This window comes from Monodon monoceros, unplaced genomic scaffold (genome assembly GCF_005190385.1).
Source record: "Monodon monoceros isolate NGI ecotype Baffin Bay Population unplaced genomic scaffold, NGI_Narwhal_1 Super_Scaffold_18, whole genome shotgun sequence".
NCBI classification, from domain to species: domain Eukaryota; kingdom Metazoa; phylum Chordata; class Mammalia; order Artiodactyla; family Monodontidae; genus Monodon; species Monodon monoceros.
In genome coordinates, this window is record NW_021703774.1 from 74,090,752 (window position 1) to 74,118,671 (window position 27,920).

The 27,920-nt window shown below is 48.1% G+C and overlaps 1 protein-coding gene, 2 non-coding genes and 1 pseudogene across 4 annotated transcripts in view; 2 read left to right on the plus strand and 2 right to left on the minus strand.

Annotated features, from left to right (window-relative positions):
• Positions 1-2,830, minus strand: part of LOC114899782 (neuroblastoma breakpoint family member 6-like protein) — a 14,627-nt gene extending 11,797 nt beyond the window's left edge. Inside the window, exons 1-3 of one of the 2 annotated variants that reach the window (XM_029230840.1) lie at positions 2,675-2,830; positions 2,252-2,396; positions 320-422 (exon numbers count right to left, since the gene is read on the minus strand). In XM_029230840.1, the coding sequence (XP_029086673.1) occupies positions 320-422; positions 2,252-2,387 (239 nt within the window). In that variant the 5' untranslated portion in view covers positions 2,388-2,396; positions 2,675-2,830. Of the gene's footprint in view, positions 1-319; positions 423-2,251; positions 2,437-2,674 lie in introns of both variants that reach the window. The other variant, XM_029230839.1, reaches the window with a different exon arrangement.
• A 15,859-nt stretch (positions 2,831-18,689) lies between these two features.
• TRNAN-GUU lies at positions 18,690-18,763 on the minus strand. Its single transcript has one exon. It is a non-coding gene; the product is annotated as a tRNA-Asn (tRNA).
• Positions 18,764-19,453: 690 nt separating this feature from the next.
• TRNAH-GUG lies at positions 19,454-19,525 on the plus strand. Its single transcript has one exon. It is a non-coding gene; the product is annotated as a tRNA-His (tRNA).
• Positions 19,526-26,633: 7,108 nt separating this feature from the next.
• On the plus strand, positions 26,634-26,764 carry LOC114900178 (annotated as a pseudogene).
• The last annotated feature ends 1,156 nt before the right edge of the window (positions 26,765-27,920 follow it).

A 27,920-nucleotide genomic window follows, 5' to 3' on the forward strand; every position in this document is an offset into this window, starting at 1 on the left:
CCATTTTACAGATGAGGTAGCTGAGGTAACTCAGACACTGGAAAGTTAAGTACATTTGCCCAAGGTCACACAGCTAGAAGCCACATTGCTAGTATTCCAACCCAGGCATGTGTCTCCATTTTATTCATATAGTATTTGAGGGAGAATCCAGAGGCCTAACTAGTCCACCATCCAGTTCCCACAGCCCCGCAGGCTGTCTTTGTCTAGTTCTGGGCCTGCCATGTACATTTCTGCCCTTCTCCTTGCACAGATTTGCTCTTTATTCTATCAGCCTGGGCTTCCCCACTTCACACACTTTCCCACATAGCTTCCTCCTTACCCAAGCCTTGCAGCCGGTCTCATCTTCTCTGCCAGCTCCCCCTCCTCAAACAGCACTTCCTCCTCCAGCACAGATTCAATGAGGTCTTTGTACTCTTCACATTCTGGGGAAACAGAGACGCTGCCTCAGGGAAAAGCTGGACAGGCTGCTGGGTCACTGCCTTCAAGGGACGAAGGAGGGTCCATCCCAGGGACTGATGTAACCTCGGTAGCAGGCTCTACCCAGGGATTTCCACATCTGATTCCTCAGCCTCCCCATGTTAGAGCTGAGGAAAGAGAAGCTCACAGGCAAGTATAATAACTCTCTCAAGATGATTCAACTGGAATGAAGCAAAGTCAGAATTCACATACCCTGAGTTCTGACTCCAAAACTTTACCAAGTCTTGTGGCCTCTTAAGTAGAATATTAACCTGGGGCATGGAGTAGGAATTTCCCGTGTTTTGGGGAAGGCTCCAAGGACTGTAGGGCTGACAGTTGTCCCACACTGAGAGTTTCCGTAATCCCCCAATATTTCAAAGATTTTTAAAAAATTTATTTATTCATTTATTTTTGGCTGTGTTGGGTCTTCGTCGCTGTGTGCGGGATTTCTCTAGTTGCAGTGAGCGGGGGCTATGCTTCATTGTGTGGGCTTCTCATTGTGGTGGCTTCTCTCATGGTGGAGCATGGGCTCTAGGCCGGCGGGCTCAGTAGTTGTGACACACGGGCTTAGTTGCTCCGCAACATGTGGGATCTTCCCGGACGAGGGCTCGAACCCGTTCTTAACCACTGCGCCACCAGGGAAGTCCCTCAAATATTTTAAAGTTTATCTGGAGACAAACTGTGTAAAAATGTGTATGAAGGGAAAAAAGTCTGAAAGACATATGCTCAAATGCTAACAGGTGCTGTGTGTTAGTCTGGAGGCAGAACTAATACACAGTGTTTGCCAAGGCCCTGTTCTAGTAGATTTTAGAGAATTATCATCCTGTAATCATCACCACTACCTGAGGAGGTAGACACTAGTCCTATTACCATTACAGATGTGGACATTGAGGCAGAGAGAAGATAAACAACTTGGGTTTAAATCCAGGAAGTCTGGCGCCAGGGTACATGCTCTTAATCACTGCACTGTATTACCTTTACACGAATATGTTGGATGATATCTTTCTTCTGCAGTTTCAAAAAAAAGCTGCGTTATGATTATAATAACGGATATTAAAAAACCTAACATTGCCACACCCCCAAAGCTTGCCTTTTCACTTCGTTGACAAGTAGGCTTTAATTTCTACTTTTCAGCCCATGTCAGTAAGTTGGATAGCAAGTTTTATCCCCCATTGGTTTATTGAAAAATAATGGTAGAAATTTGAAAGCAAACTCAATTTCAGGGTCAGTAAGAATCCTCCCCTTATATCACTGCCCCTCTCGTGCCCTTGCTCCCGTGTTCCTCAGTCACTACAGCTCCACCCCTCCACTCTCTCTTATTGATGTTCTCATCTCCAGATATCTGTGGTTCACTTGGGAACAGAGAGCTTTAAACTCCTTTAAGGTAGGTGGGGTCTCCTATCACTTCTTTCTCCCTGAGTGCAGCTAGAACTGTGCTTTGCAAATGGGTGCTCATAAAAGTTTGAATTGAATCCTGACATGTTTAAGCCAACAAGGATCTGACATGTGTTCCTGGGAGAGAAAAGAAAGTTTAGTGCCTGAACCGAGATCTCAGCCTCTATTCCTCCATACACTCCCACTGCAAACTTTACTCCTTTGTGCCTCAGTATTTCCATCCTCTGCAAAATGAGGGTAAACGACCCACTTCCACCATTCTAGGAGTATAGTAAGGATGAGATTTATTTTATTTGATTGGATGAAGAAGAGAAAAGAAAGTCTGGATGGTGTTTAGGTGCTTAGAGGGAAGGTGGACAATCATTTATCACTTTGGTGACTGTGAACCCATAGGACTTACTGTATTTCTGCAGCTGTTTGGCCAGGGAGTAGGCAGTAGCTTGGGACATGAGGAATTTCTCTGTGAGGTCTTGAAAGTCCTGTTTGCTTTTTTCCAGCTGGGAGCGCAAGTACTGGTTGGTTTCCAGGATGCTCATTTCACTTCTCTGACCAGAGAAAGTGGTGAGAGATATTGCCATGCTGAAGCTTATGGTGGAAGAAGTAGAGCCAAAACCTGGGGAGAAGAAACCCAAACAAATAATAAATTAAAAACAAGTGATGGATTCTGGTGATGGCCGCACTGCCTGGTAAATTACTAAAAATCACTGAAGCATACAATTATATTAGGTGAGTTTTATAGTATGTAAATTATACCTCAATAAGCTTTCATTAAGTGAAAAAATGTATTTAAACAGGTGTCAAGAATGCAGATGTAATTCATTACTTAGTTCAGGCCAGACTTTGTCAGCATTCCACGACTGAGAATCCTTAACCACAAAAATAAGGCACAAGATGCCAAAGCTCAGAGGTCAGGCTCTGACAAGAGTGCCCGAGGGAGGACCCAGTGTGCAGGTAACCATGTGGAGTCACAGTAACAGAAACGGAAGGTGGCGCTGTCATGGAACCTTGGGAGCCCCTGTCTTCTAGTTGCCTAGGCCACACTGAGACTCAAGGCTACAGGCTCTGTTCTGAAGGTCACCACTGATGGGGACACCCCCTCAGCAGCTACTCTCAGTATCTTGTACTGAAACCACAGGCCTGTCTCTTTCAAAAATTTAATACTATTTTGTACTGTTTATTCTTGCAACCATAGAAAACACCAAGGAATCGAGATTTTCCCAAATTCTTTCATTGTCTTAAGGACTGTCATGAAGACACTTTTCTTACAGAAAAACTGAAAACTTTTAGTTATATTAAGGGGGTAAATACACAGTCAAAATTATATTATTATTTTTAAAGGAATAAAAATGAAGTATTAGCCTAACTAGCAAGGAAAGGAACAAAAATGTGCAACTTCAAAGAAAGCAGAGAAAAGAAAATAATAAAGCAAAAATTTTTTTAAATGATGAATCGAATGGTTGCAAAATGTTGTGAATATACTAAAAATCACTTAACTACATACTGAAAAATGGTGACTTTTTGGTATATGTAAATTATATCTGAAAGCTCTTATAAAAAGAAGTAAGGAGTCAGTAAAGAGAAAAGCAGTAGAATGAAATACACTTTAAAATCTGGTTCTTTTGAGAAAAAAATAATGAAATACAGTAAAATTGGCAACTTTCTGGAAAATATAATCAAAGAAAAAGGAGAGAAAAAGAAACTTTAAAAAGGAAAAGGGATAAAATAAATATTAAAAAACTTAAATTATCAATGAATACTACATGTCAACCCTTACACAAATTTTAAAATTTCAAAAAAAGAAAAAGAAAAATTGAAAACTTTTAGACAGTCTTGGTGTTCTTCTTTGATTCTCTAGTTTTCTCCACACCATCTTAATATTGTGGGGAAAATATCCTGAGTATAATACTGTGCTCCGTGGGTGCATAATTAATTTATAAGTATTACCAGCCAGATTGTGTCTTATTTACCTTATTGCTGGAGACCAATGTTATGGTGGCTTCTTTTCACTCACTAGGGAAGCATGGAGGCTTCTCATTAAACTTGAAATCGGGTTTGACCTCTCTGCCTCCAGTCCCGCCCTCTTATTCTCCTGTAGGTTGCTTTCTGTTTTAATCTGTATATAAGATGTCGTGCTTGTCACTTGTAAATGTCATCCTAGCGCCACAGGGTTTCTTTCCAACTTGCCAAAGTCACTGAAATACTTTTTTTATGTTTCTTTGAAACACGCAGTGGCCACCTAATTTGGGATGACTTGGAAATGAATGCTGTTCCTTATGCCCAGAGCAGTTGTTCATAGAACTCTGACTGATAGTTTGTGTTGACCCAAAGCTATTGACCTGTGGTTGTATTCTCAGCCAGAGCATAGTAAACATCAAGATCATGGGTCTATGGTTGTTGGTGGTGACCACAGCACTCCTGAGCAGTGGGATCTAATGACGTAGAAGCTGAGGTTTTAAAGAGGGGCACAGACGGGACAGAAAGTGATCTCCTGACCTCTGCTTACTTCCTAGGTATCAATTCGTCCCTGGTTTTGTGAGCCTGAGACTAGGGCAACTCCCCTGAAATATCTATCTCTTCTCTTCAGCTGCCTAGCTTTTCCAGGCTGATGGCCTACACATGTGGGACCACGGCCACCTACATAAGTTCTACTGAACATTCATGACAAAGTGAAGGAAGGAGGACAGACTACCCAACCCGCTAGCCACCCTGCTTCTAGGCTGTAGTATTGGTGTGTGAGATGTCCCAAATAGTATATGATTTCAATCCCTTTAAATGTATTTTAGCTTATTTTATGTCCTAGTGTCTAGTCTCCTGGAGAATGTTCTCAGTGCACTTGAGAGAAATTCTATTCTGCTCTTGTTGCGTGGAGAGTCTATAGGTGTCTGTTAGGTCATATTATTTAAATCTTCTGTCTCCTTCTGCTCTTCTGCCTGGTTGTTCTATCCACTGCTGAAAGTGTGGTATTGAAGTCTCCAATAATTATTGTTGAATTGTCTGTTTCTCCCTTTGATTCTGTCAGTTTTTGCTTCATGTATTTTGGGACTCTGTTAGATGCACTGTGTTTAAATCTATTACATCATCCTGATGGATTAACCCTTTTATTGTTATAAAATATCACTCTTTATCTCTGGTGACATTTTATTATTGTAAAGTCTCCTATCTATTTTGTCTGGTGTTAGTATAGCCACTCCATCTTCTTTATGGCTATTATTTGCAGAATTATACTACATTACATGGCAAAAGGCACTTTGCAGAGGTAATACAGTTGACCTTAAAATGGGGAGATTGTACAGGTGGACTGATCAGATCACAGGAACCCTTTAAATCTGGGTCAAGAGGTCAGAACTAGGGAGTTGGAGAGAGTCCAAGCTTATGAGGGATTCAGTGAGGCTTTGCTAGCTTTGAAGGTTGGGGGAGCCACAGGCAAAGAAACAAATTCCTCAGTTCTACAGCTTCATAATTACTGCTACCTACATACATTCACTGACAACTTTAAAAATGCATTTAGAATGCGTGCTGTACAGATTCAGACGGATTCCCACTGCCTCTGACCACCCTTGTCTTCTTTCAGGTTACTGCATCTGTCGAAATTGGGGGACACAACTGCCAGGGCTTTGTTCAGCCTCTTCTCTTCTCTCACGTGTGTATGGCTGTCTGGAGCCAATGACACTGTTGAGGGCGGGCTGCTGAGCACAGGCTCCTGGTGTGCTTGGAAGCCACAGGCTCCTGATACATCTAGACTCTGAACACCACTTACCTGGAAAGCCCAATACCCTCCTCAAGCTTCCTGTCAGCAATAAATAGATTAGTACATTCAAGCCTTGCCCTTCTGTGCACCCCTGAGGCCACGGCCTCTAACATCTCAGCCACTTTTGGATGGATATGTCCCACCCTAGTGCTACTCTCCTTCCTGGAGGTTCACTTCCTTTATCCCTACAGCACACTGAGAAGCTACTAGTGACCAGACCAAGGGCCAGCTTGCAAATCAGGGTTAAACAGTGACCTGAGGAGGCTTTGTCTAGATCAGCCAGAGGTGTAGGTGAATATGCCAAGGAGATTATTTCCAAATGTTCTACACTACAGAAACACCCCAGAACCGACTTCCCATGGAATATACAACCTGGAGCAGCGGTTGTTTCACCTCAGGCCAAGCACTAATCTCTCCAGGATCACAGCCTGGCCCCCAAGGTTGCCAAGCTACTGTTTAGACGAACTCTTGAATATCTTTTATTCCAAAATCACGGCTGGGTTCTCCACAGTTTCTTCAGTTGACAGCATCATTGCTCCTGGCTGCTAGGTCTCTGCATTGAACAGACTTACCAGTGCACACATACGTTGGCCAGGAGTCAACACTGGGTCCTGCACATGAAACCGCAGATACTGCCACTGAACTACGGATGTTCTAAATTCAAGGCTGGGTGCAAGCTCATAACACTCCCAATAGGTCACATTCTGCAACCAACATATCTGGACCTGGGGACACCACAGCTCCCAACCACATTGAGAGCCCTTGTGGATTGGGAGTGTGGTGTGGACCAGAACTGCAACTAGAATCCAATTCCTCCTCAAGGCTACAAATTCCCACCTGGGGTCTGGAATCCAAAGCTGTGCCTGTACAAAGGCCAGGGTGCTCCAATGACACCTCTGAGACTTGACTACTAAGAATTCCCCAAGCCTAAGTTCCATAATGTTCCTCTAGCGAGTTTCCCTAGAGGGATTTTCAGGGGCCTCCATCCCAGCTGCCAGAGAACTGAGTTGAAAGAATTCAGAAGTCAGAAGTTCAGGCACATCAGAGGACTGCTGTTGGTCAGTTACTCCTTTGATGAGTGTGGTCCAGATGCTTTCAGGACCTTGACCGATAGCTGAAAAGCAAACATTCGAGTGGTGCAAACCTTTGGAATTTTGTCTTCCAAAAAAGGAGGCGGGAGACGGGAGGCTCCCAGAGTGAGAACCAGGATCTCCAGTATCATAAAGGACGACGGATGTGGGAACGGGGACGGCCTGGGTGGAAAAGGCTTTCAAGGAAGGCCCCAGGGCTCTGAACGAAACTCCGGGTCTTTCCCCTAAAACCTGCAGCAATTGCAGCTTTCCAGCCTTAGTTGATGATCCGTATGCTCAGGCCAAACACACATCTCTTTTACGCCGGTCTTTCTCTCACACCACACTTCCAATTTGTCAGAAAATCGTATTTTTTCTTTGATTAATTGCGCACTTTGATCCACACATATTTTTCTTGGTCTGATTTTGGCCCTCGACTCTCCTGAGAAAGGCGTGGAGATCGATTCAACTCGCGACCCTCGGTCAGCCAAGGGTTCAGGGTTTGAGACCTTTAACCTCGGGAGTGTGGGGCCGGGCCGCGCTTGACACTTTTCTTGGCTCCGCCGGTCCAAATCGGCCTCTTCCGGGCCTGTCCTCGAGGGCCGGGGGCAGGGCCGGGCCGCCTCAGCGGAGCCCCTCTCGCCGGGTCGGGAGCCCCACACCTCGCGTGGCGCCGGCGGAGAAGCTTCGGGCGGCGTGGGTTCATTGGCCAGCGGCCCGCGAGACGCAGGGGCGCGGTGAGCGCGGGCGCACACGGCGACTTTGTGGTTCTCGGGCACCCGCTGCCCTTCCGGCTCCTCTCGTTCTCCCTCGCGGGCAGTAACGTCCGGGCAGGAAGACACAGGTAGTAGAAGGGCAGCCTCTCCTTTAAGTCCTGTCCACTCAGGATCCAAAAACGGTCTTGAAGAGACAGAGGGAGAGGTGGAAACAGATTAAGGGAAAAGAAGAAATCCTATGCGAATTCCTCATCTAAACGCACCCTGAAGATGAGGTCGGCGTCCGCAGGGACCCTGTCCTCCCGGCGCTGGTGAAGGTGAGTCGAGTTCCCCTGAGCAGTTGGCGCCAATGCAGACAACCTTGGCCAGGCGGCCAGCGAATAAGCAGCCCCTTTGCCTCCCCAGATGGGCAGCACTTGAACTTGTAGCACTTGAACGTCTCTCCGTTGGCTTTTGATGGATTCCAAGGATGCAACAGATAGGTTTCTTTTTAATGCACTTAGCGTAAGACCACTTTAAAAGTTTTAGCAAATAAAACGATTGCCCAGAGGTTTTAAAGTGAGGATTTTTGGGTGTGGGGAAACTAGACAAAACAACCATATACTGTCGAGAATGTCACACACTCAGGGGCACCTCAGCCGGCTAGGTGTGACCCCCAGATTGGGCCCATTTTACTTTCAACGCATTGTTTGTGGAACTCACTGAAATATGCGTTATATGTCGGAGGGGGACGACTGCAATGCGGTTTTGTGGTAAGACAGCGAGAGAGATCAGGCTCTACGCTGAATACAACAAAGCAAAGTGGGAATTTATAGCCAAGAAGCACGGCGAGGGTTAGTGAATGGAACATTACTAAGAGGAAACATCAGGAGTAAGGGGAGATTATGGCTAAACCAAGCTAAGGGATTCTTGCTGAATGCCGGCCAAAGTGATCAAGCATCAGCTGGGGTACGGGGGTGGAGGAGGAGGAGACTATCATGGGGGGGTCTGTTTAAAATGACTTAGCAGGATTCTTGCTAAAATTGGACAATGCAAACACAAACCCTGAAGTCTGAGAATCAAGACGTAGTTGAGAAGAGAGTTCAGAGGAGCGTGACCTACAGTTTGGTCCAGGAGAGAATATGTGTCAACAATCAGAGCTCTCATACATGTTGATGTAACTATAAAGTGGTACAACCACTTTGGGAAACATTTAGGTAGTTTCTTATAAAATTAAATCTCCACCCTGCCTCTTAGGTTCCATCAACTACTTCCTTAAGTATTCAACCGACAGAAATGGAAGTGGGGCGGGGGGGGGGCTGGGGGGGGGGAAATGTGCTCACAAAGACATGTATAATAAGAATGTTCATAGAAGCTTATTCATAACAGCCCAAACTGGAAACAACCCAAATGTCCAATAGCAGGAGAATGATAAAGAAATTGGAAAATATCTCTGCAATGGACTGCTCAGGAATAATACTACTTCTTCAGTCTTGTCTGTGCAATAGAGAAATTAGCTTTGCAAAATTCAGTAAATCTCCATTTTGGGGAATCAAAAGCAGTGTCCTGGGGATGGGACAAAAATTCGACCACTGTCCCGCAATTGCTGACATGACTGCCTTACTCTCGTCCCAGCTGCCTTCCAAAACAAGGAAATCCCTGCAGTATACAGCATAGGCGCCTGCACAGTGCTGCAGCGATAATAATCAAACGTGGAAGGAAAGGAGGAAAGCTCTACCACCTGGGTAGAGCTGTGTGACTAGCCAAGGCAGCTGAGACCCCTCTGTGGGAGAGCAGGACTGGCTGAGGCTCTTATTCCCTGGGTGAAGGTGTCGGGATCTGATGAGGAAGCAAAGTCAGCTGCACAGCCGGCCCCACCCTGGAGTACTCGCGGCTGAATTGACATTCAACTCTATCTAAGCAGATGGAGAAAGGCGTTCAGAATTGTTATGAGATGTGAGATCTTACGAAATCTGTTTATCGCTACAGGGAAATAAAGCAGGTGATATTATGGTATAATGGTTACTCTCTAACCTGTGCTGTCCTGTAGTGTAGCCAATAGCCACATGAGAGTATTTAAATTTAAATTAATTACATATTATGAAGTAAAAAAAAGAAATATTCAACATCTCCTCACTAGTGGCAGGCATTTCAAGCACTCAGTTGCCATGTGTGTCTAGTGGCCACTGTATTAGATAATGCAGATCAAGGTCATTCATCTAGCGAGTCAGTACACATAAGATTTTTAAATTTCAAGGTCCTGACTTCTCACTCAACATTATATTCATTCTAGTGCATTTGGTTCATCCCTAGTACCAGTAGCTTCTGGGTCTATACTGATCTCTATGTGGTCTCTGAGCTCTGATTAAGAGGAGGAATTTAATGGTTCCCAGGCTGGAAAAGAAGAAGCATTCCATACCCTAAGGGCTACTATGGGGCAGTGGTAAACCAGGCACAACCAGGGTTTTCTCACATTGGTCACTCCAGCCCCAGTGCTGCTCTAGATTGCCCTAAAGGCCGGCCCTGCCCAGACCTCCAGGGAATGTTTGTGCAAACTCACGAGCTTTGCTTATTAACTCTGCTATAAGCCATAAGAACACCTGTTTTCTTTTTATTTAATTTTAGAATTACATCCTGCTTGTGGCAATTCATAGTGGTATTTCAGTTGTGGTAGTGACAGGTAATTAATTTTAAAAATAAATTTTCCAAATAAAAATGTGAATCAAAGCATGAAAAATGTCAGGTAATCAATGATAAAGGTACATGGATATGGCTAAATATGAAAGTGATCTGTTCATTAATGAACTTAGAAAAGCATGCTTTTGTCTGATTTCTATGGGATGTCCTCCCTACCTCTTTTCCCTCGAGGAGCACTTCCTCCCGCCTGAAGTCAAGAAGGCAGGAATGCTTAGCTGTTCCCTCTAAACCTGAACACAGAAGGCACTGTCACCTTTTTCTGGGAGCCCCTCTGGGAACTCCCTAGTTCAGATCAGGAAAATCAAGGCCCATAGAGTCATCTGGTTGGAGATGTGATTGCATCCTCCCCAGAGGCATAGAGTCTGTTTCTTTGGGAAGACTTAATGGTTCTGTTTAGCCTCTCTCTTCTTCTTCATTGCATTAATTGGTTCTGAGTGTTTTGTAGGCCTTCCTTTCAATCTTCTTTTTCTCTTTGAAATCTTGGAGGTTGAACAAGAAGGAGGGGATGCAAATCTCAGTGAAGTTTTCTCAGTTACCCGTGAGCATGGTGGCCAAGGGGAAGGGCTCTGGAGGCAAAGTGCCTGGGTCTGAGTGCTGGCTCTCACTGTCACGGGGTGAGACCCTTAAAAGGTTAGCTCAGCTTTTCAGTGCCTCAGTATTCTCTGCAACAAGGGGGCGGTGATACCCTACATTATCTTTTAGGGTTGTTATGTGGACTTAATAAGTTCTTGCACAGTAAAGCCCCGAGGAACAGTGCTGGTCACACAGTGAAGCTCCGAGAAATCTGGTATTATTTCCACTTCTAACTGTACCACTGCTGACTTTCAACATTCCCCAGATAAATTAGTGTTTAATGGTTTACCTGATCTCTTCTGCCCCATATTAGTGACCTGCATCTGGAAAAGTGGTTGGTTTTTTTTTTGTTTTTTTTTTTAAGTGGTTGGTTTTGATGTTGATCTAAGTGGTGATCTAACTGCAATGGGGGACTGGATCCAAATTCATCAGTTTCTTGGACCTTGGACAGGCATGATGACTGTTTAGCTCATGGTAGACAATATTTTGCACATGCTTCCTGCAAGAACTTTCAATATACAGTCGGTTAAGTATTATAAGAAAAGTCCAAGTATGTACCAGTGACCCAGTCTTTTTGGTTGCTTTTGTTTGTTTGTTTGTTTTGTTTGTAAAAAATCAAAGGAGGGAAATACAATTTATCTGGAAGTTGTAGAAGATTTCCTCTCTCGGTTATGGTGCAGTGCTTGTAGCAAAGCAGCATTGACCCTGAAAACAACCAAATACAGGCTGGCTTAAAGAAATTCTGTTTGAGGTCGTTGGAGAAATACCTATGCAGCTAGGACCCACAGGATCAGCTCCAGAGAGAGAGAGGGAGAGAGAGAGAGAGAAGCTTATTGGAGTGAAACTGATTCTCTACCTTTTCCTCTTAGCGCATTTGCCAGTTCTTGGCAAGGCACAAGTGACTGGGAAGCTGGGGACAGGGCAGCTGCTGAGGGTCAGGGAAAACAGCAACACTCTAAGTAGTGTCAGAAATCTGGCAAAAAAAAAAAGGAGGGGGAGGAGGGCCAGGAAGAAAGGAGGGGTGGAGGAGGGGAGGGGAGGGGGAAAGGGAGGAGGAGAAGATGGGGCAGGAAGAAGGGAAGGGAGATGAGAAGAAGAAGAAGAAAGAAAGTAATGTGGGCTGTCCACGTATTCAGACTTAAGGAGCCAATATCCTGCAGTGGCTTGATGAGTGTGTTGGATGCTTGCTTCAGGATTTCCCCTTAAGACATTTGCAAATTAAGCCATGCGCATGTATGACACTATGAGGGCAAGCAGAGTGTGGCTGAAAGAGAGTGGAATTTCCACCAGTATCATGGTAAGAAGGAGATAAATATGGAAGTTCAGAATTCCTCAAGGGGCAGGACCCAAGGAAACACCTCAGGGTCTCAGGTGGGAGCCCTAGCCGTCTAGAGCATGGCACTGTGAGAAAACTAGCCCTGGGCTGAGACTTCCCTGCAAATCAGCTCAGTCAAGGACTGGATTGAGGTGATCTTCCCCTCTGCTGCCTGCTGGGGGAGAGGGTGCACAGTCTTCAGAGAAAGATAACATCATGACTCTATCTATCACTTTTCACACAACAGGTTCATCCTTCAGTCACAATATTCTAGGATTATAAAGGAACAGAAGCAAGGAAACGTGGAAGTTGACTCAACAGATGATTGAGATATTGAAGTTAACAGGTAGGAACCTAAAGTGATATGTTTTAACTGTTTAGAAAATAGATGACAGGATCAGTCTTTTTCACCAACGATAGAGAATCTATTTTAAAGAACCAGTGGAAATTCCAGGAGCTGGGGAGTCAGCGGGGGCGACTCCTGCCCTCAGGTGCTTAGTTGTGGAACTGGAGACACTGCGTTGGATGCGGGATCCCGAAGTTAAGCGAGGGCCTCTCAGGAGTCACAGTCTTCTCACTTGAGGGGTCGCTGGTGCTTCCCGGTTTATTGTTCACTTTAAAACGTTGGTGACTAGGATACTGGTGGCAGGACCTAGGTTTTCATGGATACAGCTGATGGCCCTCAGCACCGTTTCCGTGGTGTAGCGGTTATCACGTGCGCCTCCCACGCAAAAGGTCCCCGGTTCGAAGCCAGGCAGAAACAGACTCGACTGCGCTGGCTTTTTCCTGAAATTTACATTCCCGTTTAAAACATGAAATGGGGGCGAGGGGAGTGAGGTGCAGCAACCTGCGCAGCTGCATTTTCCATCCCCAAGGTACAGGCCAGGAGTTCCGTTGCTGCCTGAGAGCCTGCTCAGCACTAGGAGCCAGCCGTCCTTTCTCCTCTCTGAGTCACTGCGGAGTCCAGGCCACAGCCAGCTGACCCAAGTGCGCAAAGGACAAGGCTGACTTCGGCTCATTTTTACATCCGGAAATCCCCTCACCTCCTAAGCAGGCGCCTAAATCTCTTGCACATGTTCACCCGAGTTATGTCTCTGGAAACCAAGGAGTTCACTCCTGCAAAGCACCCTTGTCTTTCCCACACCTCAGCACACGCGCGGAGCACGTTGCGTGACAGGCCAAAAGAGCACGAACCCGACGCCGCCGCGGGTGCTCGACCCAAAGACACGTAGATGAAGAATGTCACGCTCCACGGACTGAGCGGGTCGGGGAGGAAAAGGAGCCGGTAACGTGCAGTTATCAGGGGAGGCCCCGGAGCCAGGTCACAGATCACGAAGTAGACGGATCCTCTCATCACCCGCTGAGAGCCCAAATGGGCCCCTAATTTAAAAGGAAACTGAGGTTCAGAAAGGGAGCATGTCCTTGCGTCGGCCGCACGTAGAGCTAAAGTTAGACTAGGATGAAACGCAGCCGGTTACCTTGTGGCCTGACCTCAGAGTCCAGAGTCGCCCAGGTCGGGAGAGCTGAAAGGTGATGGGCAGCGGGGCAGCGACTCGGGCACCGCGCACTACTGCGTTCAGCCTAAGGGGCGCTGGGAATCGCCTTCTTTTCTGCTCGGCCCTTCTCAGAAATTCAACCTTTACTGTCACAATTTTCAAGTGGAGGGGCCAAATTTGAGAATCTGTCTCCTGCGCGGCTCCCTGGTGGTCTAGTGCCTAGGATTCGGCGCTTTCACGGCCGCGGCCGGGTTCGATTCCCGCTCAGGGAAACCTCCTTTCGTGCAAGAAGAATCCGACTCTCTTTTCCTCCTTCATCTCAGAAACCTGATGGTTTCACAGAGTTTTCATCCAAAGACAACCTGCGATTTGAGTTCCAAAAACTCACTAAGACATTAGAAACATACAGAACACTTGAAATACAAACGTATATTCTGGACCTAACCGCGCAGAGTTAACATTTTCCCACGTTTGCTTTCTCACTCTCCCTCCATATATATGAACTGCGACGCCTTTGGAGTAGCCTGGAATCCGTTCTCTCCAGGCTTGTAGAGAAGCTTCAGGCGGTGTTTGATTCGGCTCTCCCCCAAGTGCAGGCCAGGCACGTTCTGTGCTAGTAGGAATCCACCCCGGACTGGCTGCCCTCCGGTCTCCTCCCGGTTGCCTTGGCAGGCAGTGGGGTCTTGGGTGAGCCTGAGCGCTGGAACTGCCTACCTGGGGAAAGGCCCTTCAGGGAAGTGCAGCTGCCCCTTGGCTGTTGCCCGGCTCCCTGGGCCCTGCAGGGGGCAGAAAGGTGAAGGATCTTCCCTGTGGTGGGAGGATGAAGGGAGCAGGTGGGAACTGCGTTAAGGGGAGGGGGAAAGTTCTCAAGAGCTTCCCAGAACTGTCTGCACGGGTAGACAATTTTGTATGCATCACAAGAGTTTAAGAACTTCTGTCTAAACACTACTTTATGTTGTCTTCCGGATTTTCTAATGATGTGGAAAGCATTGCTGGCACAGTATTCTAGCGTGTACACGTCTTGGATTTATTTTCTCTTCAAAATGCTCATGACACCGAACGGCCTAAATTTCCTCTTCTGGTTTTACTGATCCAATAAGCAAAGTTTAATTCCAATAGCGATTGAAGTTTGTAAAATTTAGGACTATGTGTTCCAGTAAAATACATGTGCCCTAGAATATCTTTTAAATAAAGATTATGTCTCAGAATTCTGTAAAATCATAGTGAATTAATTATGTCAGATAAAATTTGGGGGTAAACCGTTTTAGGCGTCACCCAATATATGATTCTAAAATGCACTTCTCTATTAGGATTCGGTTCGAGTTGCCATTTTAAGATCTATTGTTCTCTTTAAGTTCTCTGGCTGTTATTAAACTGAGTTAATTAATGTATAATCTTTGCCCGAGAGTATCTAATTAAGACAGGAAAAACAAAACACTGTCCAACTCGGTATAATGCAGTCGCATATTTTTATAGACTGCAGAGTGGTCAAAGTTTCACAGGTTAGGAGGAGTTGTGGGGATCTTTAGGGGATGATGGTGAACGCAGCCATCATGTCACCTGAGGAAGTGTAAAACCCATGGCATAAGTGCTCCAGGAAGTAAGGAGCTGTCACTGGAGACCTGCTGTGTTCCTGAGGTGTTTGTTTACTATTATTATTTTTTAAATTCCCGGTTCTTGGTCACCTGCCTGCTAGAAATGAAGTCATCCATTTTCCCATTCCTTCCTATGCTTCCCGTGTTTCACTCACTGCTCCTGCCCTTAGGCTCTGGCAGGTGGACGAGCCTGACTGTGTTCCCACTGGGCTGCCCCTTTTGGATGCCTCAGGTGCAGGTGCAGTGGCGCAGGGACTTTGGGTTTGTTCACAATTCAACATCTCTCCTGGAACGGGGCCTGGCATCTCATAAGCAACGAATTAAGTGCTGGGCGATTGAAGGCATTCTAATGCAAGGTCCTGACACGCTGAGCAGCAGAAGACAGTGGGGAAGACTGGGGGCAGCCTAGAGTGTGAGGGACAGAGAGAGACAGAGAGACACAGGCACACAAAGACAGAGAGTGAGTGAGATGAAGGGGGGTGGGGAGAAAATGTCCTATCACATTTAGCATGTAAAAGCTGAAGAGCTCGGTGTTTTGCTCATGAGATTCAACAGAACAACCATGGGAAGGGAAGGGAAGGCAAAAACACTAAGAACCCAGGTCTGCACAAGATGCATTACCAGGAGCAAGATCCTGTGGTTCCAACAGTTTGTCTCAAATAGGATAATTTTTGTACAAATAGCCCAACACTGTCAAGGAATCATATAGAGACAGTCACGGTCATGTTCATGCACGCTGGTGATATAGCAGGGAGGCCAGTCATTAGATTGTGTGCATCCAACGAAAGCAAAAATACAATTCAGAAGATAAGGGAAGAGGAAGAAATGTCTGGGACCAGCGGCTTCTCCCCACTGCAGTCCATAAGCTGCTTGGCAGGAAGATATCTGGGGTCATTCTCGCCAGTCTACTCTGGACCCCATTAAGTAGGTCACCACCGAAAACAATTACAGTCGTTGGAAGACCTTCTAAACATCTTGGTAGTTTAGGTGCTGAACGTATGCAATAGGGTATCTCTGGGTAGTGCCCACATCGTCCTTCTATTGTACCTCTGGCTTACGTGAGTCAGGAGGGCACCACTCTGCTTGTGACGTGTCAGTTAGCGATGCAGAAACTTTGTTGTGATGGCAAGAGTATGAAGAAAAGGCTCTTATGCTGAGTTAGAAGAATACATTGGGATACAGATCGGCCCACCTCCTATTGAAGTCAAGCTAGGAACACATAAAGAATGCCTTCAGCTTCTGGCAAAGGTGGAGTGATAGAAATCAGATTTACCTCCTGCCTGAAATCTCACCGCCGCCCAAACCACCACCCCCCCCCCGCCAAGAAATGGAAAAGATAAAAGACATGAAATACCAGTTTTCTAGACACTGTAAACCAGGCAGCAAAGGACAGCAACCCCTGAGAGATGAGACACGAACAAGGTGAGGCCTGCCACTGGCCCAGCTTACTGCTTTCAGAGAGTTTCCAGGCTGGGTGGGCACCAGGAGGGGCATCTGAGGCCAACTCCTTGGATGGTGGAGATGAAGCTGAGTGTTGGTAGGACAGCAAGGAAGCGAGAGTTCACAGGACAAAGATCCAGTGATAAGAGAGATAGACAGAGAATCCAGGGTTATGAAAGTGTCTCCCTGGAGCACTCCGCAGAGTAATGATTGGGGTATGCTTCTGAAGAAATGGCCTGAGGCCAAGGAAAGAAACTATTAAAAAGATCATGGAACAGTGCCTGGTGCTCACACAGGACAGGCAATTGTACTCGCTTCCCCCAGCCAGACTGGACTTGGATTACTCATAATTCGTGGGTCATTGGGAAGGACATTCAGGAAACTCTGGTTTCAGTAGTGGGAATAATGAGCCCTAGAATGACCGACCCCCAAAATCATGAAAGCAAGATCCAAAGGGATCCAACTGTTTACAAGTCGCTTAACTGTACCCCAGAACAAAACTCAAGAAGATTTAGAGGAATACCATAATAGCCAGTGCCCAAGAAGGGAAACTCTGACAATGTCTGGCATCCAATCAGAGAACGCCAGGCATGCAAAGAGGCAGGAAAACATGAGGTGTGAGGAGGAGACTAATCAATCAAAACTGAGCCACAACTGACATGATGCTAAAATTAGCAGAGAGGACGTTGGTTAAGACAGTTATTATGCCTGTGTCGCATATGTCCCAAGAGTTAAGTAGAAATGTAGAACACATACAAATGGCCAGAATCAAACTGTAGACATGGAAATGATAACATCTGATATTATGTAATTCACCTGATAGAATTAATAACAGATTAGACATTGCAGGGGGAATTTAAAAAAAGAAAAAAAAAACGATCAGGGAACATAAAGCCATGAACAACTGAGAGTATCGTAAAATGAAACTACATACAAAAAAAGTTTTTTAATGAACATAGCATCACTGACTGGTAAGGTATGTTTAAAAGGCCCAATATAGGAGTAATTTGGAGTCCCTGGAAAGACCAGAAGAGAAGGAACAATTTTTGAAGAAACACTGACAGAAAAATTTCCAAAGAGCCAAATGAACACTATGAGTGCAAGAAACACGAAGCAAACCACACTTTGCCACATCGTAATTAAACTGCGCATGACTCCATTGAAATAGAACAATATCTTCACAGCAGAGGGAAAAGACACAGTATATACATAAAACAAAAATAAAGACTATGTCAGATTTCTCATCAGGAGCAGTGAGAAGACAGTGGAGCGACATCTTTAAAGAACATGGAATTCTATGCCTCCTCCCTAAGAAATGTCTTTCAAAAATGAAAGTGAATAATGACATCTACCGACATACAAATGCTGAAAGAATTCATCACCCGCCGACCCACACTATAAGGAATGTTAAAGGAGTCCACTGACACCAGATGGAAATCTGGAGGTACACAAAGGGGCAAAGGACAACAGAAAAGGTATCTGCCTGGGAAAATACGTAAGATTTTTCTTATTATTTAAGTCTCTTTAGGAACATGGGACCGATTTTTCTAAAGTAATAACGGTGGATTGTGGGGTTTAGGACACATGCAAAGTAAGATGCATGATGACAATAGCACAATGGCCGGCAGGGAAGAAATGCGAAGAGGTGTGGCATCGCTTGAAGGCAGACTGTGGTAAGTTACAGAAGTCTGTTATAAAGCCTCAAGCAGTCGCTAAAATAAGAAAAGAAAGAGTGAGACCTAATAAGCCAGCAAAGGAGCGGAACTGGAAGCATATACGAACCATGTCAGCACTATGTGATCGAGCAACTGCTTCTCCAGGACTCTTCCCTCTAGGAAGACCTTGTACAAGGGGCCAAAGATACCTGTACAAGAAGGATGACTGCAGCATTATTTGTAACCGTGAAATCGTAGAACCAACTTAATTGCAAAAGTATATGGAAAGGGTTAAATAAATACTAGTACGTGCAAGTACGGACGGAAGAAAGTCCATCGTGAAAAGGAATTCAGAAAGTAACGAAGACAGCCGTATTCTTTCGAGGATTTCCAGACGACTTCTTCCGATCGCACCTTATGTCCTCGTGTTGTGAACACGACACGGGGGACAGGAGGGTAGTAGTGGAAGACCCTTTTTCGACCTTTACGGGAGAGGATGTGCAGAGCAGAAAGAACCATGAAGCCTTTACTTTCTAAAAGAAGCGGAAGAATGGCGTCCCCGGGTGGGCTCGAACCACCAACCTTTCGGTTAACAGCCGAATGCGCTAACCGATTGCGCCACAGGGACGCACCTGCAACGTTCTCCTCTCACCCCATAGTGATCAAATACCGCATCCGCGCCAAGCGGAGTCGCTCGCCTTTCGCAGGACAGCGACGCCGGCTCCAAAGCCTAGGACAACCGCAGACGTGGAGTCGACGCAGCGCGTTCTTCCCGTGGAAAAGCCGAGCGTCGGGCGATTCCGAAGGCAGAAGGGCAGCCGAGTGTCCCCGCCGCAGATGCCAGCGACCCGGAAACGCCCCCGGACCTGAGCCGAGGGGTCCCCGAGGGAAGATGAAGGCCAGGTTTGGCTCCGTGACGACTCCCCATTCGCTCCGCGCGCGCCGCCCGCCCTCCGTTCGGCCGCGGTCGCTGGGGCGCGAGCCGGAACCAGGGGCTGCGGAGGGTTGGTCCAAAGGGGCAAACGCGAAGAGGCGGGAAAGAAGCCGGCGAGGTGGGCACGAGGACAGCTTGACTTCCCAGGAGGCCTGTGCAGAGGCACGTGCCGGATTTGGGGAGATGAGAATTGGGTTTTGGTTTGCTTTGCTTTGCTTTGATCATCATGTACCAGAATTGAGAGGAAGGGAGTGGAAAACGGAGAGCGGGCATGAGAGAAGACTATGAATATCGACATTTGTCCAGGCACAGCGCAGTGATTGGAATGATTTTACGTCAACATCGTAAGAGCAAGAACTCCTGCGGCCGCGGGGACCGTGGCGCGCCGTGATCGTATAGTGGTTAGTACTCTGCGTTGTGGCCGCAGCAACCTCGGTTCGAATCCGAGTCATGGCACCCTCCTCTGTCTCACGCGGCACGGTGGCTCCCCTTTTACTTTGTCTTGAAACTTGCACCGGCCTGGGGGCCAGAGAGCACTGCTTTCCCCAGGCCACCTGGCGGCAGGAGGTCAGGAGAAGGGAAGGAAACCCCACCCAGGGCACTCACCTCGTGTCTGAGCAGAAGGAAACCCAGGGCAGTGGTTTCTCTTCGGTCCTGCTCCAAAATAGGGAAGCCGGGCAAGGAGCCTTCTGTGCTGTAACTGGTGAAAAATGTTGTTTCTGTGTTACTCAAAATCTGCAGGATCTTAAAGACCAGATAAAAAGTTTTATCAGATAGGCGACTCCCCCTGCCTAGACCTGTTTTGCTGGTTTAATCTTGGCTCCTGGGAATCTCTGCTCCGAGGACTTTTTCAATCCTTGGCTATTGTTCCCTTTAGAGTCACCGAAGTAACCTCTCTAGTGCCTTTCTATACTCTCAAGGATTTTAAGTGCCTGTCGGCAGCCACTCAAAAGACAAATGGTATCCATCAGGATTGGACAACTGGAAGACCTTAACAGTCACCGCACAAATGATGATAACGGTGACTACAGCACCCTCCGCCCTGACGACACAGCTAGTGGAAACCAGCGAATATGTGTGATTCTTCTGCCTGACTACATCAATGCTGGTACCCGAGAGTACCGTTAGACTGAGAGCATGACCAAAAGCGGAGAATTGGTAAAAATCAGACACAAATGGAGATCACACTTGAAACTTCCCTGAGCAGACAAACCCGTTTAGTCATACAAGGAAGAGCTCATTTAGCTTATTTTGCAAAACAAGTGAAACTTACCTTGGGCCACTTCTTGTTTATGCCTCTGAAAATCATAAACAAAGCCTAAAACTGTTCGCCAAAATTGATGGGAGGTAACCACTTTTAACCAATTCCCTATCACGAGGAAAACTCTAATGTTGTAACCAGTCACTGCGAAGGACAAAACAGCCACTGCCCCCTCATGAGATAAGTTGCTTTCTAACAGTGTAGCACCTCTGAGCCTCCTTCCATATTCCGTTGGAGTGCTCCCAGTTCCTGAACGGTAAACCTTTTTGTGCACGGTAAACCTTCACTAATTACTGTTTCGCTGATCACCGGTGGTTTAACGTCTGCTATATCTGAACTTTGACGGTGCCTCGACATTTTCATCTACCAGATTGGACCAACAAGGGAACTTCACATCATGCTGCTGTTGTCCCATTGCCTGGACTTAGTGACTACTCAGTCAGTCACGCAGAATCATTAAAATCATTGCCATTGTCCTCTGTTTTATTTGTTAACAGTCACTGTCCAGACTCCTTTCACTTTACCTTTGCCTCTTCTAGAATGTCATGGAAATGGGATCATAGTGCACACACTCTTGCCTGCACACCTCTTCATCTTTGCACAACGTCTCTGACTTTATCAATTGTTGAGTAAAGCAGATGTCATTCCTCTTTCATTGCTGAGTTGTATTCCATGGCAGTAACATAGCACAGTCTGTTTACCATTCACTCGATAATAAGCATTTGAGCTGTATCCAGTATTGGCTATTGTGAATAAAGCTGCTTTGAAGAGTCTTTCCACAAGAGATCTTGTGGACGAAGGTTTTCATTTCTCTCAGTGAAGAACAGCTGGTACCAGGGAGTAGTATATGCTCCACTTCATAAAAACCACCAAAGCCTTTTCCAAAGCAGTTGTACCAACAATATGACGGTTGTGGTTATTCCACATCTTTGCCAAGATTGTTGGTGCTTCCTCTCCTTATAATGTTAGCCACGCTACTAAGAGTAGTGGTATCTCAACATGGTTTTAATGTCCGTTTCTGTGACAGCTAAAAATATTGAGGACTCCTGGTATGCTTTTTTGGCCATGTGCATATCTTCCTTTCTGAAGTATCTGTGCATATTTTTTAACCCATCTGAAAAAAAGTGGGGCTTTTGATCTTGGAAAAACTTGTTACTGTGTTGGAGGAGCTCATTATACATTATAATGACAGGCGGTGAGGGTTGTCAGCTATGTGTTGTGAATATTTTCTCCCTGTCTCTAGCTTGCTTTTCCATTTTAGTGGCCTCCTTGGATGAGAAGATACGGCTGACGTTGATGAACTCTAATTTATCATTTGTCTTTGTTTTATACATTCTTTGGGTCCTGGTTAGTAAATCTTTGCCTACCACCAAATCACGAAGTATCCTCAAAATGCCTTATACCTTTAACTTTTATGTCTTGGTCTATGGTGCACTTCAGATTGACTTTTGTGTGTAGTGTGAGATAGAAATACAGCTGCCCCCCCTCCGAATATGGAACCTATTTCCTTTCCCCATTGAACTGCTTTTCTTGAAAACTCATTCACTAATTGAGCTATGGGTCGGTTTCAAGTCTCTGAACCCAGTCCATTTTCCAGTTGTGTACCCTGATGCCACTTGCACCCTGCTGGTCTATGTTGTGGGGGGCGGTCACAGTAACTCTTAAGGTCAGGTAGTGCAAGTCTCCCCATTCTGTTCTTTTCCACACAGAGCGATACATTTTGCAACATGTAATAACTCAGGTTACCATCCCCCAGGTCAAGATATGCATGCCATCACATCATACTTCTCATTTCCTTGTGGGACACAGGCCCTCCCTCCCATGTACTGGCTGCCCCCTTGTGGCCAAAGAGCCTCTATTGTACTCCCTGGGGATAACAAACGCCCAGTTGCCTGCAGGGCAGCTGAACCATGCCAGAAAGATCTACAAGACTCAAAACAGTCGGGATTTTCGGATGCAGGGGCGGGGGCGGGGGGTGGTGGTGAGGGGGCGGCGGGAAGTTAGCTCACTTTTCAGGCCTTTGGGCTTAGAGAAAGTTTCCTTTCGTCATTCCTAACCGTGGGAAGTACAAAGCTTTGTGCTGCTTAACATTTCCTCTTCTTTCTGGGCAGAGAGAGTCCCACAGAGCATACCTAATTTGCGAAATTGTTCGCTGGGTGCGATGTTGAAAACTGGAGGCTGAGGGAGAGCTCTATCATGTTTTGTTTTGTGTGAATAAAAGAAAATGAGGAAGAAGCGGAGATACAGAGAGGGGAATAATAGGCTGGATCCTGAAAAGCGATCGTAGGGTCTGGCCCTGGATGTCAGATTTTGGAGAAAGAGAAGACATTGATGAGCATATCCAGGGAAGGACTTCGTTGGAAAGAGCAGACACTTAAGGCTATTTTATGACGTTTTCCATTCGTTTATATGTACTTCTCCTTTCCCATCTTTGTAGATAAGGCACAGGAGAGCTTGATTCGTTCGTTGGTTTTTGGAATGCATGCTTAAACAAAAGTGACTTCCATACTTCAAATATTCATCTGTGAACCTCCTAGACTCCTCTTAGGTGCCACCAACTGTGCATTAAAAGTAAAATGGGTCCAACCTGGGGACTCTACCTGGGAAAGTGCAATTAATTTTAAGGGGGTGGCTGAGAGACAAATGAGACACTCAACAATGGTTGCTTCCCTTACTGCAGTGGTTTTCATATATGCTGCACACCCAATCGATCGATCCTTTCCTCAAATCCTTTCCTCCTTTTCTCAAGCAGTTGAGAAAAAGAATTCACTGAGTTGCATCCGGGAAATGCATGGATTTCGTGGCTAGGGAAGTTCAAGTATTTCCAAGTGGGAAGATTGGGGACTGCCTACTCACTTGTACCCGGGCCATCGTTGTCTGCTGTGTCTACTTGGTCTGGACTGGACAAGGGGACTCCACTCGCCTTCGCCAGCCAGGGGGAGGACGCGGTTCCAGAGGCGGTCAACTTCATGGTGACTCCAGATCCTGAGGCCTCATAGGATTTTTCTTCACTTTCCCTTTCATGTCTCTTCTGCCTGCCCAATAAGAGAGGATTCACTGCCTTTCTCTCTCTCTCAGGACCCATTTGGGGGTCCCTTGTGGACAGGACTGAAGTGGGCCTCTGGTTCCCCCTAGGTGTCCCTCCTGGCTTGCGCGTCTCCGGAGCTCAGGCTGGCCCAGTACGGAACCCCCCGGCTGGTGGGACCGCGGGGAGCCCAGAAGGCTACACTGGCGGTGGTGGAGGTGCTAGCCCCAGGTGGCAGGCGCCACAGTCAAACCCTATTCTTCCCCGTGCACCTCCTTCTCGGGGATGCACGGGGCAGCTGGAATAAAGCGGCCCCTAAAACTTCTCTGCCGACTGAATCCAAAGAGGCATGAAGTCCCAGAAGCGGGGAGAGGAACCTCACTGAGCAGACTCAGACTTCTTCCTGGCTGCCTCTCCTGGGCAGGCTCAAAAGAAGCTGATGTCGAGGATGGAGCCAAAGAAAAGGCTTCATGGCAGAAAATGCCGCGATCTCGAGAGACATGAAAGTCTTAAATCCTAACGCCTAGATGAGCAGGGGGCCAAGCTGAAATCCACCCCTGTGCCCTGATCAGGAGAGTCATCTGCATGAGTTCAGAGGCCAGGAACAGGAGCGACTGTGCACATCTCTGGTTCTCAAATGGGGGCGATTTGGGCTCCCACCCTCATCCCTGGCCGCCTCTGTGACACTGGGCCTTGTCTGGACACGTTTTTTATTGTTAAGACTGGGGGAAGGGGGACGGAGAGTTTCCACCTGGTATCCAGTCAGCAGAAGCCAGGGGTGTCACTAAACATGCTTCGGTCCTCAGGCGGAGCCCCCCCCCCACAAAAAATGATCCCGTCCAAAATATCAACACTGCGCAGGTTGAGAAACCCCCGTGTAGATCAATGTCCACACACTTGAGAGATGAGAAAACATGAATTTCTGACTACTGGGATGTGGGGTCTGAGGAAAACCATGGCATCAGAGAGAACTCCAAGATTGCTGACCTGGGTATAGAGAACAATGGAGTTGGCATTGACTAAGGTGGGAAAGCTGCAGGTGCAGCAGGTCGTAAGGGGGAAGATCTGTTATCAAATGGCACTCGGGTCCTCTGGCCCATCGCACAGCAAAGCCAATCAACGGACACCAGGTAGTGGTAAGTAAAGTACAGCGTTTATTGCAGGGTGCCCGAGCAAGGAGAACGGGCAGCTAAAGCTCAAAAGACCCAAAATCCTGGATGGCTTTCAGGACAGTGTATTTAAAGGCAGTGTGAGGGAGAGGGTCTCAGGGTGCGTGATCAGCTTCCACACAGTTCTCTGGCTGGTTGATGGTGAGGTAACAAGGTGAAGTTTCAGGAATCAACATCATCAATCTTCTGGCTCTAACTGGTCTGGGGTCTATGTGCTTGTGGTCAGCAGTTTCCATCTGGTGGGGAATCTGGGTTCTGTAAAAACCACTTGGGAATGTGCATCAAACAGTGTCATCTGTGTCCTTCAGGGAGGAGCTACAGGTCCTGTGGCTCTGCTATATGACTGATATATTGTGAAAATTCTTACCAGTTCTCCTGCCCGACTGCTGTTCTTTGTTTCTGCATGTTTTCATTCCTTTAATCATTAATTTTTGGGCCAGACTTTTTGCAACTCAGGGAAGGCTCAGGAGACTGAAGTTTTTCTTTACGGAGAGCTGAGGACATGACGGGATGGGTTAACCGACAAAGCCCATCCGGGGATTGCTCGGCTTTAGATCCGGAATCCAATTTAACGCCTTGGAGCCTGGCTTAAAAGGGTTTTCCTCCAAGCCGTCTCCGTTGCTGCATCCGCCTGAGTCCTTTTGGACAATGGAGATGCCGGCTCTCGGTGCGTGGCCCCTTCTCACCCCGGGCACATTCCCTCCCGCCTCCTCCCGGCCACCGGGCCCCTCGCACGCTCCCCGGGCCTCGCTGACCTTCTCTCCACACGCGGCCACCTCACAAAGACGCGTCACAAGGCTAGTTCTCAAGGCTAGGTGCGGCCGCGATGAGGCAACTCGCTCGGGACTTGCGGACCCGGCAGGCCCCGCGGGCGTTCGGGCTCCTTTTTTGGAGGAAGCACGGAGGGAACGGCCTTAGGGGAGGATTTCTGCAACGACGGATGACCCCTCCGGAAGGCTCAAGGCCTTCCAGAGCAAAGGGAAAAGGTCACTGTAGTCAGCAGCACGAGAAAAGCCGTCCACCAGCAGCTCCCTGGTGGTCCCGTGGCTAGGATTCGGCGCTTTCACCGCCGCGACCGGCCCGGGTTCGACTCCCGGTCAGGGAAACCTTTGGGGCAGCTTTCCATCCCCTGAATTGTGTTGCGGCGTGTTCCCCACACCGAGGCAAACCAGAGTGGCCGATTCCCAGGGCACCTAGGTCGTTCTCATCTCCAGGGCAGCCCTACCCCACCCGCGCCCGCACAGCGCCACATCCCCTCATCTCCACCGCACAAGTGGCTTTCCAGGGCCTCCGAGCATCTTGCTCAGCTTTACACAGCCCTGCAGAGGTTCAACTCCCTGTGGGGTTCAAACCCACGCCCGTTGCCACCCGGGGCGCAGGTCATGTTGAGCTCTGAGTAACCGAGAGAGGCCAAGCCGAGTCTCGGTGTTAGTATCAATAGATGCCCTGGAGAAATGCTTATTAGGCGCTCGGCAGAGGTGCCTGGAGGCGATATCCACGAGGGTTGAGAGGAAGGTGAGCGCTGGGTCGGATCCTGGAGGTTTTTCCACTTGTAGATTAAGCGGTGTAGGGAGTTAACATCAGTTAACTGACCCAACAAAGGCAGCAGGTGAAGTATGCGCAGAATGGAAAATTGTAACACTGCTGCCGTAAGCAGAAGGTAGGAGTAAAAATCAGCACCGCTACGTCAAAGCGATGCTACCCACCACAATCAAGTCCCACAGTTTCTACAATGGCTGTTGCATTTAAACCCTGCACACTCTCCCAGGCACTGGGCGCGTTATCCCTTTTCCCTTGAAGAGCTTTTGGGATAAATGTTGCGTCCACTGTAAGGCAACAAGAGAGAGAGCGAGAGCGTGGCAGGTGTAGCGGAGGGATCCTCAGAGGCAGCAGGTGGTGTGTGTAGACGATGGGACAGCGCAATGGCTGCGGGTCGGTGGGTTGGGCGTCACTGCTGAATGGCGGTCAGTCTTGTGGGCCGGGCAGTGGGATCTCCTGTGTGTTGGGTAGGCGGGAGTGGGCGATCGGTGGCTTTTCGGAGATCGGTTTGGAAGAACAGCGAGGGGAGGGGAGGGCAGGGTGTTGACCGTGCCTGCGGGGTGCATGCTCATAGTTACCGGGCACGGGAGAGACTGTGGCCACGAAGGTAGTTCTCCCAGCACGAGGCTCGTCTACTGCACTCGGGGCGTGCTGATGTAGGGATTTGTGCTAATGAGAGATTGCGTTCGTGCTCTCCCCTGATACCCCTCGGTTCACGACAGACGACGTCTCTTCCGTGGTGTCTCGCTGCGCTCCGCTCCCAGGGCGCAGGGCGAGAGGCGCAGCCCCAGCCAGCGCTCCACAGCTTGGGAAATCGGGTCTGCACCCGCATCTTCCGGGCTTTCCTGTTTCGTGACCTAAGTGTATGGATGGGTCCTGCTTCTTGAGCCACGCCTCCTGTCTGTTCACAAGTGCGGGACGTGCCTTCTCCTCCAGCCCGCTGCCGGCCACGCACGTGTGTGTGCGCGCGCCGGGACCCGCCCACTGGGCCCCGCTCTGGTCTGGGCAGTTCCCGCAGGCTGGCCGGCAGGCATCTGCAGGAGAAAGGCCACGTGGCCGCGGTGTTGCGAAAGCGTGGGAATGTCGCCCGAAGGCCTCGCGCTCCACAGTCCCTTGGGGTCCAGATCGGAAGGAGGCACCCCTTCCAGGAAAAAGGAGGCCCGAGGCCTGCCTTCGCAAGGAGGCTCCCGGAGCCGGCGCGCGGTATCCTTGCCTGGGCTAGCCAGCCCTTCTGGCCTTCCACCCGGCCTCGCCTTCCGCCTTCTCCTCTTCCACCCCAGCCGTGTTCCTGCGGAGAGTCAGAGCTCCCTCCACCCGCCCCTCGGCGCCCCCCGCCCACCCTATCCCACCCCACCCCACCCCACCCCACCCCCATCCCTCAGAAATGATCTAGCTGCCTCTCCGGTGCTTACGGCGGGAGTTGGATCAGTGTTTTCCTGCAACGGGAGGAGAGAGAACCTGCGGCGGCAGGAGGCAACCCGTTCCCTTGCTGGTTCTCTGGGCTCAGCCCATCAAGGGGACTAGCTCAGGGGCCTGGGTCTCCCGCGGCCCGAGGAGCCGGCCAAGTTGGCGTCTCTCCCACTGCTCCTCAACGGGAACAGCAGGAATATCCTGTGGGGTCCACTCTTACCCAGAAGAGGCACCCGGGAAATCATCCAACACAAGGCCGGACGCTGCGCGATGGACCACTTGGGAGCAACGCTTCCGTCGGTCTGTCCTTCCCTCCTAGGGCTTTGGGGAGCGGAGAAATCATCTAGGACGACGCGCTCTTCAGCGTCCTGTCTGAGACAAAAGAGGGAAGGAGGGTGTCTTCCAAGAAGGCAGCAGCGCCGAAGCCTGTGGTCGCAGAGAGGCCTG